A 13,851-nucleotide genomic window follows, 5' to 3' on the forward strand; every position below is an offset into this window, starting at 1 on the left:
CTTATTTGGTTAGTCTCAAACATTGAAAAAAGGGGGAGAAACATTGAACGCTTGTTAAATGTTAACGGATAAAGATTGACGACAAAACTGAATTTATCATAAAAGGTTTTTTCAACATTTCACTGTGACTAAAAAAAAAATCAAATAAACTATAGCTAAAGGTCACATGCAAGTCAGATGCCACCTTACAACTGGCTCTGTGACCTTGGACCAACTGTAACATAGTTTGTACGGAATGCAGAGAATCCCAAAAGGGAGAGCCCATTACTTGCATTCAATGATGCAGATTATTCAGACTATAATCGAAACTCGAGGATTTTTCTTTCGTAAAGTAGCTAAAATCAGAGCGGGTTTATTTATATTCGAGGCACTGTCGTTTTCTAAAGCAGTTGGTGCTGATCTTTGATCTCCAGCCAATGTTTAAAAGTTGTTCTTAAGACTCCACCATACATCAAAAGGAATATAACAAGAATTATTCAAACAATTTCCTCTGGTTGCCCAAATGATTTGAGTTGTGTAGGAGTTTCAATATGCAGGATTGTTTGTAAGTTGGTCTCGAGATTCTTTGCTGTACATCAAAAGGGAACAAAAAAAAAACTATTTCCTTTGCTTGCCCAATTTTGATTGGAGTTGTGTGGCTATTGTGTAGGAGTAGCTGTGTGTAGAAAGGATGCGTGACCAAACCAGGAAGAAGTATTGACAACATAAGGAATTAGAATGGAGTTTGTCAGTTCAAAAGGACATTTCTAAATAACAGAAATAAGTTATGTATTCATAAGTTGAAGCAGTGTTCCATAACACAGTGGACAGGTAAACTTGCTGTAGTGAAATATCAGTAGTGTTATCATAGAATGGTTATAGCACACAAGGAGGCCATTCAGCCTGCAGAGTCCATGCCAGCTCTCTGCAAGAGCACTTCAGCTAGTCCCACTCGCCCGCCCTTTTGCACATAGTCCTGCAAATTATTTTCCTTCAGGTACTTATCCAATTCCCTTTTGAAAGCCAGTATTGACTTTGCTTCCACCCTTTTAGGCAGTGCATTCCAGATCCTAACCACTCGCTGTGTGTAAAATAAATAAATAAATCGATAAGTAAATAAAGTTTTCTCTCATGTCATCTTTGGTACTTCTGCCAATCACTTTAAATCCGTGTCCTCTGGTTCTCGACCCTTCCACCAATGGGAACAGTTTCTCGCTATCTACTCCGTCTAGACTCCTCATCACTTTGAACACCTCTATCAAATTTCCTCTCAATCTTCTCTGCTCTAAGGAGAAGAACCCCAGCTTCTCCAGTCTATCCAAGTAACTGAAGTTCCTCATCCCTGGAACCATTGTCGTAAATATTTTCTGTACGCTTTCTAAGGTCTTCATATCCTTCCTAAAGTGCGGTGCCCAGAATTGGATGCAATACTCCAGTTGAGGCCAAACCAGTGTTTTATAAAGGTTCATCATAATTTCCTTGCTTTTGTACTCTATGCCTCTATTTATGAAGTCCAGGATCCTGTATACGTTTTTAACCGCTTTCTCAACATGCCCTGCCACCTTCAACGATTTGTGCACATATACCCCCAGGTCTCTCTGTCCCTTTAGAATTGTACCCTTTCGTTTATATTGGCCCATAAATTGCAGCTTCTCCGGTTGGGTACAATGTGCGCACACACCCGAAGAGCTGTCGCAAATGCCGGTTCACGGTGCGCGATGCACATGCGCCAAGAACTGGCTTTTGCGATGTGTGCGCACGCATCCCCGAGAGAAGGACATTCGCGGGAGAGATTGGACTATTTGCCCAACTCTTGCCCAGCGAATGTCCTTCAAACTCAGGCATATAGCCTACTTTTACCAGCTTCAGAGTTTTAAAACATAGAAAAATTAAATTTTATCACAAATTTTGATATTAAAAACCCTGTCCATTAAGGTAAGTTTATTTTTAACCCTATTAAAATATATTGGAAAATATTTTTTTTCTAAAACTTTTAATTAAATTCAATTTCAATTAATTTTAAATATGTGCAGTGTTTTTTTTTATTTTATTGTGTTGTGTTTCTGCGTTTTGGGGAGTATTCTCATTGATGGTAATGGCAGCTCGTACAAACGGAGCTCCCATTATTGTCAATGAGAATATTACATTGTGATCGGTGGTCGAGGCCCACGTGATCCCAGGTTGCGCTTGCGTTCCTGGGATGCATGAGCCCATATGCTGGGCTGTGAATCTAGGCCGTGGATCGCAAGTCTACGTTCCTCCATACCACCAGGTACTCTCGGGGGAAAAAATTCCAGTCGGAGGCACCCACCCGCAGGAAGCCTCTGACCGCAATTTTCCGGTCAATTGACTCTCCTTGTTCTTCCTACCAAAATGTATCACTTCTCACTTTTCTGCATTAAATTTCATCTGCCACGTATCTGCCCATTCTACCAACCTATCTGTATCTTCTTGCAGTCTATCACTATGCTTCTCACTGTTCACTATACTTCCAAGTTTTGTGTCATCTGCAAATTTTTTTAAATGTGCCCTGTACACCCAAATCTCAGTCATTCATATATATCAAGAAAAGCAGTGGTCCCAGTACTGACCCCGGGGAACACCACTGTATACCTTCCTCCAGTCCGATAAACAACCGTTCACCACTACTCTCTGTTCCCTGTCACTGAGCCAATTTCATACTGATGCTGCCGCTGTCCCTTTTATTCCATGGGCTTTAACCTTGCTGGCAAGCCTATTATGTGGCACTTTATCAAACGCTTTTTGTAAGTCCTTGTACAGCACATCAACCGCATTGCCCTCATCAAAAAACTCAATCAAGTTAGTTAAACTTGATTTGCCTTTAGCAAATTCATGCTGGCTTTCCTTAATTAATCTACATTTATCCAAGTGACTGTTAACTTTGTCCCTGATTATCATTTCTAAAAGCTTCCCCACTACCGAGGTTAAACTGACCGGCCTGCAGTTGCCTGATTTATCCTTGCATCCTTTTTTGAACAAGGGTGTAACATTTGCAATCCTCCAGTCCTCTGGCACCACCTCCGTATCTAAGGAGGATTGGAAGATTATGGCCAGTATCTCCGCAATTTCCACATTTAGTTCCTTCAGCATCCTAGGATACATCCCATCTGGTCCTGGTGTCTTATCAACTTTAAGTACAGCCAGCCTTTCTAGTCCATCCTCTTTATCAATTTTTATCCCATCCAGTATCTCAACTATCTTCTCTTTCACTATGACTTTGGCAGCATTTTCTTCCTTGGTAAAGTCAAATGCAAAGTACTCATTTAGTACCTCAGCCATGCCCTCTGCCTCCATGCGTAAGCCTCCATTTTGGTCCCTAATCAGCCCCACCCCTCTTGCTACCCACTTACTATTTATATGCCTAGTGAAGACTTTGGATTCCCTTTTATGTTATACTATATAACATTGTGTCTGGGAAACTTCCTGTAGTGGGATATCAGTTAGTGTTATACTGTATAACACTGTGTCTGGGAAACTTCCTGTAGTGGGATATCAGTTAGTGTTATACTGTATAACCCTGCGTCTAGAACTCTTACTGTAGTGGGATATCATATGGTATACCATATGTGGTATGTGAAGGCTCAGTATATTCAAGACAGAGATCGATAGATTTTTGGATATTAAGGGAATCAAGGGATATGGGGATAGTGCAGGAAAGTAGAGTTGAGATAGAAGATCAGCCATGATCTTATTGAATGGTGGAGCAGGATCGAGGGGCCAAATGGCCAACTCCAGCTCCTATTTCTTATCTTTTTATGTTCAGATAACCCTGTGTCTGGGACACTTCGTGCAGTGGGCTATCCGTTAGTGTCATACTGTATAACGTTGAATGAAAGTCATCCTAAAACTTTAACTCTGTTTCTCTCAGATGCTGCCTGACCACATTTTCTGATTTTATTTCAGATTCTCAGTATCCACTGTATTTTACTTTGGTTTTACATGGTATTACATAGTATTTACAGCGTAGAAACAGTCCTTCGGCCCAACAGGTCTATGCCAGTGTTTATGCTCCACATGAGCTTCCTCCCACCTTACTTCATCTCAGCCTATCAACATACCATTCTGTTCCTTTCTCCCACATGTATTTATCTAGCTTCCCCTTAAATGCATTTTTGCTATTCGCCTCCAATACTCCCTGTGGTAACGAGTTCCACATTCTCACCACTCTCTGAGTAAAGAAGTTCCTCCTGAATTCCTTATTGGATTTATTGGTGACATATATTTATATTTAGGCCCCTGGTTTTGGACTCCCTCAAGTGGAAACATCTTCTCTACATTTACCCTATCGAACCCCTTCACAACTTTAAAGACCTCTATCAGGTCACCTCTCAGTCTTCTCTTTTCTAGAGAGAGGTGCCCCAGCCTGTTCAATCTTTCCCGATAGTTATAACCTCTCAGTTCTGGCATCATTCTTGTAAATCTTTTTTGCACCTTTTCCAGTGCCTCTATATCCTTCTTGTAATATGGAGACTAGAACTGGGCACAGTATACACAGTATAACACAGTGTTTGTGACACTTCCTGCACTGGGATATTAGTTAGGGATATGCATCATAACCACAATCAATAATTGTGATTTTGATCTGATGGACCAGATTTGGGCGGTAGTAATTCCTTGAGTGCACAGACTGAAATACATGAAGAGTACACAATGCAACAATCTTGTATTGAAGGGCTGCTCACTGTGTTCCCATTAGCTGCACCACTGATTTTTAAATGATTTTTATGCCATTTGGACTTTGCTCCCCAAAGTACATACTTACACTCAGCTTAGAAGCTAAATGTGATATTTAACTGTTAGACATGTATTATTTTGTCTGCTAGTTTTTCCATTCTGAGATATTCAAAAGTAGAGCGGAAAGGCAATGTTTATTAAAGGCTTCATTCAAATCGTACGAGGGAAACATACAGGGCCCAAGTTTCCACAAGAAAAAAAACGGGCGCCCCTCCGAGCTGGGCGCCCGTTTTTCGCGCCTAAAACGGCGCCTAAAAAAATCCTCGGTATTCTCCACCGACTTACAGGTCCTGTGGCACTCGGCGCAGCCGGCACGAGCTGTGGGGGGGTCGGAGCCAGGTCCCTGCGCTGAAAACAGTGCCGGGACCTCTGCACATGCGCGCTACAGTCGGCACGCAAGTGCAGTAGCTCCAGGCGCCGAACTGTGTGGGAGGGGCCCGAAGCACGCAGCCCCTAGCCCTGGCCCAATGGCCTCACTGGGGCTGCGTGAATGAGGCTCCTCCCACGGCCAGCTCCTGCTCCCCGCCCGACCAGACACTCGCTCCCGCTCCCCCCCATTCCCCCCCCCCCCCCCGCCGACCAGACCCGACTCGACACCCGCTCCCCCCCGACACCCTCGACCCGCTCCCGACCGAGACCCACGACCCGCTCCCCCCCCTCGACCCGACACCCGCTCTCCCCCCCCCCGCCCCGACCCGAGACCCGCTCCCCCCGCCCCGACTGAGACCCGCTCTCCCCCCCCCCCCGACCCGAGGCCCGCTCCCCCCCCCCGACCCGACACCCGCTCCCCCCCCCCGACCCGACACCCACTCCCTCCACGCCCCCCCCCACCCCGCCCCGACCCGACACCCGCTCCCCCCCGACCCGACACCCGCTCCCCCCCACTCCTGTTCCCCGACCCCCCCCCTCTCTTCCCTCCCTCTCCCTCCCTCTCTCCCCGCTCTCCCTCCCTCTCTCCCTCTCCCTCCCCTCTCTCCCTCCCTCTCTTGCTCAGCAGCACGAATAGCTGCAGAATTCTCCCTGGCTGAAGCACTTTCACACAGGTAGGAAGATGGTTTATTTAATCTTTTCTTGGCTTATAAATGTTTATTCAGGTTGGATTTATTTGTATAATATTTGTAGAAGTATAAATAAGGATTTATTGTCGAATTTAATGAGTTCCCTTCCCCCCCCCCACCTCGTTCTGGACGCCTAATTTGTAACCTGCGCCTGATTTTTTAATGTGTAGAACAGGTTTTTTCAGTTCTACAAAAATCTTCACTGGCGCCATTCTACTTTAGTTTGGAGTACATTTTCACTGTGGAAACTTTCAAATCAGGCGTCAGTGGCCGGACACGCCCCCTTTTGAAGAAAAAATTCTGTTCTAAACTAGAACTGTTCTACCTGACTCGAACTGCAAAAAAAAAAATGTGGAGAATTGCGATTTCTAAAATAGTCCGTTCTCCACCAGTTGCTCCAAAAAATCAGGCGCGAATCATGTGGAAACTTGGGCCCAATGTGTGTGCATCTGCCCGAGAACTTGCCCACACTGGCTAGCCAGTTCAATCTGATTCAAGTCCTTTGCAGCCAAAGTTGAATGGGAAAGGTGATGTACTGAGATGTACCACAGCCTTACAAAGAACAGCCTCATTAAAGTTAATAGGAATAATGAGGAAACTACACACAATCACATAATGATATAGACATCTGGGTGTTAGCCGTACCTCAGTGGTACTGCTCTCGCCTCTGGGTCAGAAGGTCATAGGTTCAAGTCCCACTCCAGAGCCTCGGGCACGTAATCTAGGCTGGCACACCAGTGCCGTGCTGAGTGAGTGCTGCATTGTCTCAGGTGCCGTCTTTCAGATGAGATGTTAAACTGAGGCCCAATCTGCCCTCTCAGGAGGATGTAAAAGATTCAATGGCACTATTTGAAGAAGAATAGGGGAGTTCTCTCCGTCGCTCTGAAGTCCTGTGCAATACTGATCCCTCAATGAGCATCATGAAAACTGATCAATTGTCCGTTTACTTTGCTCTCTATGTTGGCTGCTGCGTTTCTGTACAACAGTGACTACACTTCAAGTAATTCACTGGCCGTGAGGCGCTTTGCGACGCCCTGAAGATGTGAAAGGCGCTATAGAAATGCAAGTTCTTCCGCTAAATTCACCAATCCCCAGCAGAGCGATATGCTCGGACACAGTGTTGTTGGTGAATCGTCTCGACAGTGTTGTAGTCCCTGATTTAACTCGCGCTCTGTTTGAACTTGGCCATCTGCTGGGAGCTCAGGATCAGTGAATTTACCTCAACGAGATCATAGCTACTGGTGTGTCTCACAGCCACTCACTTCTCCCTGCACCTTTTTAAACTTCCTCACCCTGTGGCATAGGGGATGGAGCAGTTTTAACCTCACACCCGCACCCTCCCACTCCCCTCATCTCCACCACCCCCCTCCTGCCCCGAAGGACTGGATCAGCCGCGCTCCATCTTACTTTACACTGACTTCAATGTAGAAAGTACGGCCGGTCTACTCCCGCTAGTTCCCTCACCCCAGGCAGGTTAGGTTAGGTTAGTACCCCCATCAATATCAGCACATATACAGTGAAGGCAAAGGGACGCTTCAGCACAAAGCACCTCAGTTTGAGTCGACTAACAAAAAGCAAACAGAGGGTTTGCACATCAGAGCCTGGCCGACTCGAGAATGGACACTTTCAGGACAAAAGAAATAGAAAACTGTATGACGAAAAAGGCCCATCAAACCTGTGCTGCTTTGCTTATCCACATGAACCACCCAGTTTGAAGACCAGGCTCTCCAAACTGCCACCAAGCTCATGGTCATAAGAACATAAGAACATAAGAACATAAGAATTAGGAACAGGAGTAGGCCATCTAGCCCCTCGAGCCTGCTCCGCCATTCAACAAGATCATGGCTGATCTGGCCGTGGACTCAGCTCCACTTACCCGCCCGCTCCCCGTAACCCTTAATTCCCTTATTGGTTAAAAATCTATCTATCTGTGACTTGAATACATTCAATGAGCTAGCCTCAACTGCTTCCTTGGGCAGAGAATTCCACAGATTCACAACCCTCTGGGAGAAGAAATTCCTTCTCAACTCGGTTTTAAATTGGCTCCCCCGTATTTTAAGGCTGTGCCCCCTAGTTCTAGCCTCCCCTACCAGTGGAAACAACCTCTCTGCCTTTATCTTGTCTATCCCTTTCATGATTTTAAATGTTTCTATAAGATCACCCCTCATCCTTCTGAACTCCAACGAGTAAAGACCCAGTCTACTCAATCTATCATCATAACTCAACCCCCTCATCTCCGGAATCAGCCTAGTGAATCGTCTCTGTACGCCCTCCAAAGCCAGTATATCCTTCCTTAAGTAAGGTATCCTTCCTTAAGTAAGGTCTACAGGGCTGTAGTAATACCCGCCTTCCTGTATGGCTCAGAGACATGGACCATGTACAGTCGACATCTCAAGTTGCTGGAGAAATACCACCAACGATGTCTCCGCAAGATCCTACAAATCCCCTGGGAGGACAGGTGCACCAACATCAGCGTCCTCATCCAGGCTAACATCCCCAGCATTGAAGCACTGACCACACTCGATCAGCTCCACTGGGCAGGCCACATAGTCCGCATGCCAGACACGAGACTCCCAAAGCAAGCGCTCTAATCGGAGCTCCTTCATGGCAAATGAGCCAAAGGTGGGCAGCGGAAACGTTACAAGGACACCCTCAAAGCCTCCCTGATAAAGTGCAACATCCCCACTGACATCTGGGGGTCCCTGGCCCAAGATCGCCCTAAGTAGAGGAAATGCATCCGGGAGGGCGCTGAGCAGCTCGAGTCTCAAAGCTGAGGGTATGCAGAAATCAAGCACAGACAGCGGAAAGAGCGTGCGGCAAACCAGTCCCAGACACACCTTCCCTCAACGACTACCTGTCCCACCTGTGACAGAGTCTGTGGCTCTCGTATTGGACTGTTCAGCCACCAAAGAACTGACTTCAGGAGTGGAAGCAAGTCTTCCTCAATTCCAAGGGACTGCCTATGATGATGATGATGATGACTGCTAATCTCTCCCCATTCACTTTACTATCCAACCGATACTAATCCTACTCTCCTGCTCACTCCCCATACCCTTTAATATCCCACCCAGTCTAATCCCACTCTCCTGCTCACTCCCCATACCCTTTAATATTCCACCCAGTCTAATCCCACTCTCTTGCTCACTTTCCATACCCTTTAATATCCCACCCAGTCTAATCCCACTCTCCTACTCACTCCCCATACCCTTTAATATCCCACCCAGTCTAATCCTACTCTCCTGCTCACTCCCCATACCCTTTAATGGTCTTTCTACTCTGGTGCTAGCCTGCACGAGAGGTCAAGGTCTCTAGCCAGAATCACAGCCATAGAAGAAGTGCCTGACGTTGAACCAAGTTGGTGCTACAAAGGTTCAGTGCTGGCAGAGAGGCCAAATGGCTTCTTCTGGCTACGAGTGCTATCGTGTGATAGAGCAGGTCACAATAGGAGGCCACGGGATAGGGAGCAATGGAACAATGGGTATTACAAGTTTGAGATTTTGCCTTAGATAGTCTCTTGCGGTCAGTGCTGTAGGTCACTTCCGTAAGTGGTCTGAGGGTTTTTATGCTGAGGAGCATATCCATACTGCAGTGTAACAATGGTAGAAAAAGCAGAGCCCAGGAGCCATTTTGAAAGGCTCCACTCCCAGCTCAACAGAGGTAGGCACAAGTCAGAGATAGGGAGTTAGTGCTCCAACTTTGAAGAGCTGATTCTGAGACCCACGGTTCAGACTGGGAACAAGGCCTTTCAATATGGCCACCGTACACTTTCACTGTAGCACTATTTGGTTTGCGAGTTAGTATTGAGGGCTCAGGTCTTGAGCTTTATTCATTCAGGTATTCGGTGGTCTGAACTCAGTGCCCAAACCCATCAATAAAACCCCTTCAGCTCTGGACTCGCGCCAACTGATCCTCTACAAGGCTGAATGATAAATACTCACCCCAGCCCACACAGTGTGTTCTGCACTAACGCAGCTAGTTACGTAGTGAGAACAGAAACCTACAGCAATACTTCCAGATACATCAGGGAGAAGGACAAGAGGGCAAAGGCTCACGCTGTGAAGAGCAAGATTGAGAGAAGCATTTCTGTGCACAAAGGGTGATCAGAAGCTGGAATGGATTGGCCAGACAGTTAGTTGAAGCCAGAAGACTGGACTCATTTACGAAACAGTTGGATGCTACAATGAGAAGGTGGTATTGCGGAAGGATGAGAGCAATGGACAAAAGGCTCTTTTTCTTCCCAGCCTGACTTGCACCATCACCAAAACACTTAGGTGGGAAAGACAATGCAAGTACATTCCCATTCCTCTTGGTGGAATTGTCCTGGGCTGGGGGAGGGCGGGGAAGGGAGAGATACAGTTACATTTGCTATAATCCACTTTCAGCGTGACAGAAAATTTCTTGAGGCATGAATTCAGGTGTCAGCCTTGGCTCAGTGGGTAGCACTCTCGCCTTTGTGTCAGAAAGTTGTAGTTTCAAGCCCCACTCCAGAGACCTGAGCACAAAATCTAGCATGAGATTTGATGATGCACTGTCGGAGGTGCCACCTTTGGGATGAGACGTTAAACCGAGGCCTCATCTGCCCCCTTGGGTGGATGTAAAAGATGCCATGGCACTATTTGAAGAAGAGCTGGGGTGTCCTGGCCAATATTTATCCCTCAGCCAAGATCACTGGAGCAGATTATCTGATCATTACCACATTGCTGTGTGTGGGATCTTGCTGTGCACAAATCTGGTTGCTGCGTTTTCTGCATTTCAACAGCAACTACACTTCAAAAGTACTTCATTGGCTGTAAAGTGCTTTGGGAAGTCCTGAGGTCATGAAAGGCGCTATATAAATGCAAGTTCTTTCAGTTAACTAAATTATACGATGATGATCATCATAGGCAGTCCCTCGGAATTGAGGATGACTTGCTTCCACTCTTAGAATGAGTTCTTAAGTGGCTAAACAGTCCAATACGAGAGCCACAGTCCCTGTCACAGGTGAGACAGATAGTTGTTGAGGGAAAGGGTGGGTGGGACTGGTTTGCTGCACGCTCTTTCCGCTGCCTGCGCTTGATTTCTACATGCTCTCGGCGATGAGACTCGAGGAGCTGGGCACCCTTCCGGATACACTTCCTCCACTTAGGGCATCTTTGGCCAGGGGCTCCCAGGTGTCGGTGGGGATGTTGCACTTTATCATGGAGGCTTTGAGGGTATCCTTGTAAAGTTTCCTCTGCCCACCTTTGGCCATGAAGTTCTGAGTAGAGCACTTGCTTTGTACAGTATACGATGATATGATGCGACTGAATGGCCTTGGTGAATCCAACATTAGCTCCCGGAGCTCTGCAAGTGAAGGTGTGGTGGCTGCATTGGCCGTACCCAATGGAAAGTAGAAGATGGAAAAGATAAACTGGAGAGAGGCAGATATAGATTTGCTGATGATAAAAGTCTAAAGACGGCACAGGGCCAGTTCCATGAAGCAGCTCTCCACATCTAGTAAATGTTGTGCTGCACAGACAGACACTGCCACAGTTATTAGCAACACAAATCAACTGATCTTGGGATGATTGCAGAAAACTGCTGGATGACATTAAAAAGTTTGCCAAGAGTTAGATCGCCTCCAGTTGCAGTCTCAATTCGCAACTGGAGCCAATTGCCAATACAGAAGGCAGTGGTCCAACCGAGGAAAAGGTGCCTCAGTTCTTCAGGGTGAAGGCCAAAATAATTCGAGGTAGGAGGGACTGAAGTTAAACTGGAAAATTCCAGTGAGTCTCAAGTAAATCTTGCTGTTTTTTTCCACGGTGGGTGGTGTGGTCACTATTTGGAAGTAACTTTCACTGTATTTGTTCGACTAATTTTATCCACTTCTAGGGCTTTCCTAGGGCAAAAGCAGCCATGCCTACGTAGTTAGTCACTTAGGGCAACAGGAGATGGTGGTGTTGGGAAAAGGGACATATTTTGTACTCGGTGCACTCAAAAGTTCCCAGTATTGTGTGCCGCAAATCGAGGGTATAGCTTTTTGCAACCCTTCCCTCTGGCCTCACAGGAAGAACTGCTCCTCCCCCCGCACCCCCAATCTGTCATCCCTAGTCCTGCCAAGATGCATAATTCTATTTATTAATTTACAATTGGGAAATGAATCAAATAAATCAATGTGTTGGACCCTGTCGTGCAATAGACAATAAAGGAAGAGAACTCGTATTTCTGTAGCATCTTTCACATCCTCGGGATGCCCTGCAGCACTTCATGACCAATGCGTTACTTCTAAAATGTACTCACTAGGGTTCAGTTTCCATGAGTGTTGGCCCAATTGATCACGTAAACATCGTTTATCGACAAAGCATCTGGACCTCTTGGTCTACCCTCTGTCTATCGAGATTCCCAATCCTGCTGCATTCCTATCTGAAGTGCTATTAACCTATCCCTACTGAATCATTTCATGCTTACATCAGTGTCACGATAACCCAATCAGATGGGTGACCGTATTTATGAAGAAGGACTTGCTATAGTGTTTTATTTGGGGAGGGGATTCGGCAATAAAATCTAAATGCAATTTTTTTTCCGGTCATGTCGCATTCAAGTGACACGGTGCCACATTTCAGTGCGTTACCGGCTGTGCGAATGAACAAAGGTTTGTTGTGTACTGTTCATGATCAAGGTGCTCCTTAATATCTCAAAACTGGTTTTCCTTATTCTTGTTTTTCCACAAATCCTTTGGAAGTACAATACTTGTCAAAATTTCTTGCAATCAACCAGACATTCCAGCACAAGAGTGACAGAAATCATTTGTAAAACCATCAATCATAAGAGTTCACAGCACAGAAGGAGGCCATTCAGCCCATCGCTGCTATCACACACTTATATACATATGTGGATTACTAGGGCTATGGATCCAGAGTAACAGTACCTGACATACAATCATAAATACTGCAGCACAGAAACGGGCCATTCAGCCCATCAAGTCTGCGCTGGAATCTGCCTCCACATAACCCACCCAGTCTAATCCCTCTCTGTTTTAATTCTTTTTAAATAATTTATGGACCCTGCTTCAACAATGGTTTGTGGCTGAGAATTCTACCTTCTGCGGAAGGAATCTTTTCCCACCTTGCCTGTTAATTTTTGTGATGAGGTCAAACTTGCACACTCGTGTTATATGGGATGCTTTTTGCAAATCTCATTTCTCAATATGTTGAATTGGACACAGCTTGCTGCATACTTCGTAGCAACCTGCTGCCAATTTATTCACTCTGTTTCAAACCAAACACATTCATTCTGTTTGCGAGATGCTGACACTGTATTCAAGCCAACAAAAAGACATTTAAACATCAAAGTCTGATCATGGGTGATCTGTGATTTCCGCCGGATTGAAGCAGTTCAATTGAGGCCTGCGGTTTTGGCAGGGGCAGCCCCGTCAGGTAAGCTAGCGCAAGCTGCATCCCTCAACCTTTGTAGGAAAGGCACAAAGGAACACTGAGTAACCTTGGAACAATGTCACATATCTTTGAATGAAGCTTATATTTGAATTTATTATTTAATCTGAAAACCGCTGTACTTTGTTCTGACACTGCTAATAAATGTCAGCCCTGCATTTGCGTAGACTCATGTGATGTGCTTGTACCTTAACTACTGCGATTTACAAAATGCATTGTCTTGGAGAATGTCTTGGTTTAAATAAATCATTACAAGGACAACAAAAACTTGTATTTATATAGCACCTTTAACATAAAGTTCTATGGGCCTACCTGGAACCTTCTTAGCCCAAATGATCATATGCACCAGTTCTTTGTCAGCCAGGTTTGTTAGCAGAGTCATCATGGACGCCTCGGTGAAGGGTTTGCTGGGGTCATGCTCTGAGTAAACCAAAGGAGGCTCGGCTTCCATCAGGGTGCTGAGAATCTCGTCCGAAGTCATGCCCATCACCGAGTTCTGCTTGGCGTTCCTCTGTGCTGGGCTCACACTGCTGGAGGTTGGTCTGCTGGTGACCCCGGTGCCCTTGGTGATATGATCCTTCTCGTCCTTCCTCCGCTTGTGTTTCAGCATGCGTCCACCCCTACGATCCTTGCGGATACCTGGCAAATCA

The 13,851-nt window shown here is 45.9% G+C and overlaps 1 protein-coding gene across 6 annotated transcripts in view; it reads right to left on the reverse strand.

Moving 5' to 3' along the window:
- The window catches only part of esr1 (estrogen receptor 1), a 408,574-nt gene that overhangs the window by 187,851 nt on the left and 206,872 nt on the right, over positions 1-13,851 (reverse strand). For all 6 annotated transcript variants that reach the window (XM_070889920.1, XM_070889924.1, XM_070889921.1 and 3 more), the window contains one exon: positions 13,514-13,840. In XM_070889920.1, coding sequence (XP_070746021.1) covers positions 13,514-13,840 — 327 coding nt within the window. The remainder of the gene's footprint in view (positions 1-13,513; positions 13,841-13,851) is intronic.

Source organism: Pristiophorus japonicus, chromosome 9, assembly GCF_044704955.1.
Source record: "Pristiophorus japonicus isolate sPriJap1 chromosome 9, sPriJap1.hap1, whole genome shotgun sequence".
NCBI classification, from domain to species: Eukaryota; Metazoa; Chordata; class Chondrichthyes; family Pristiophoridae; genus Pristiophorus; species Pristiophorus japonicus.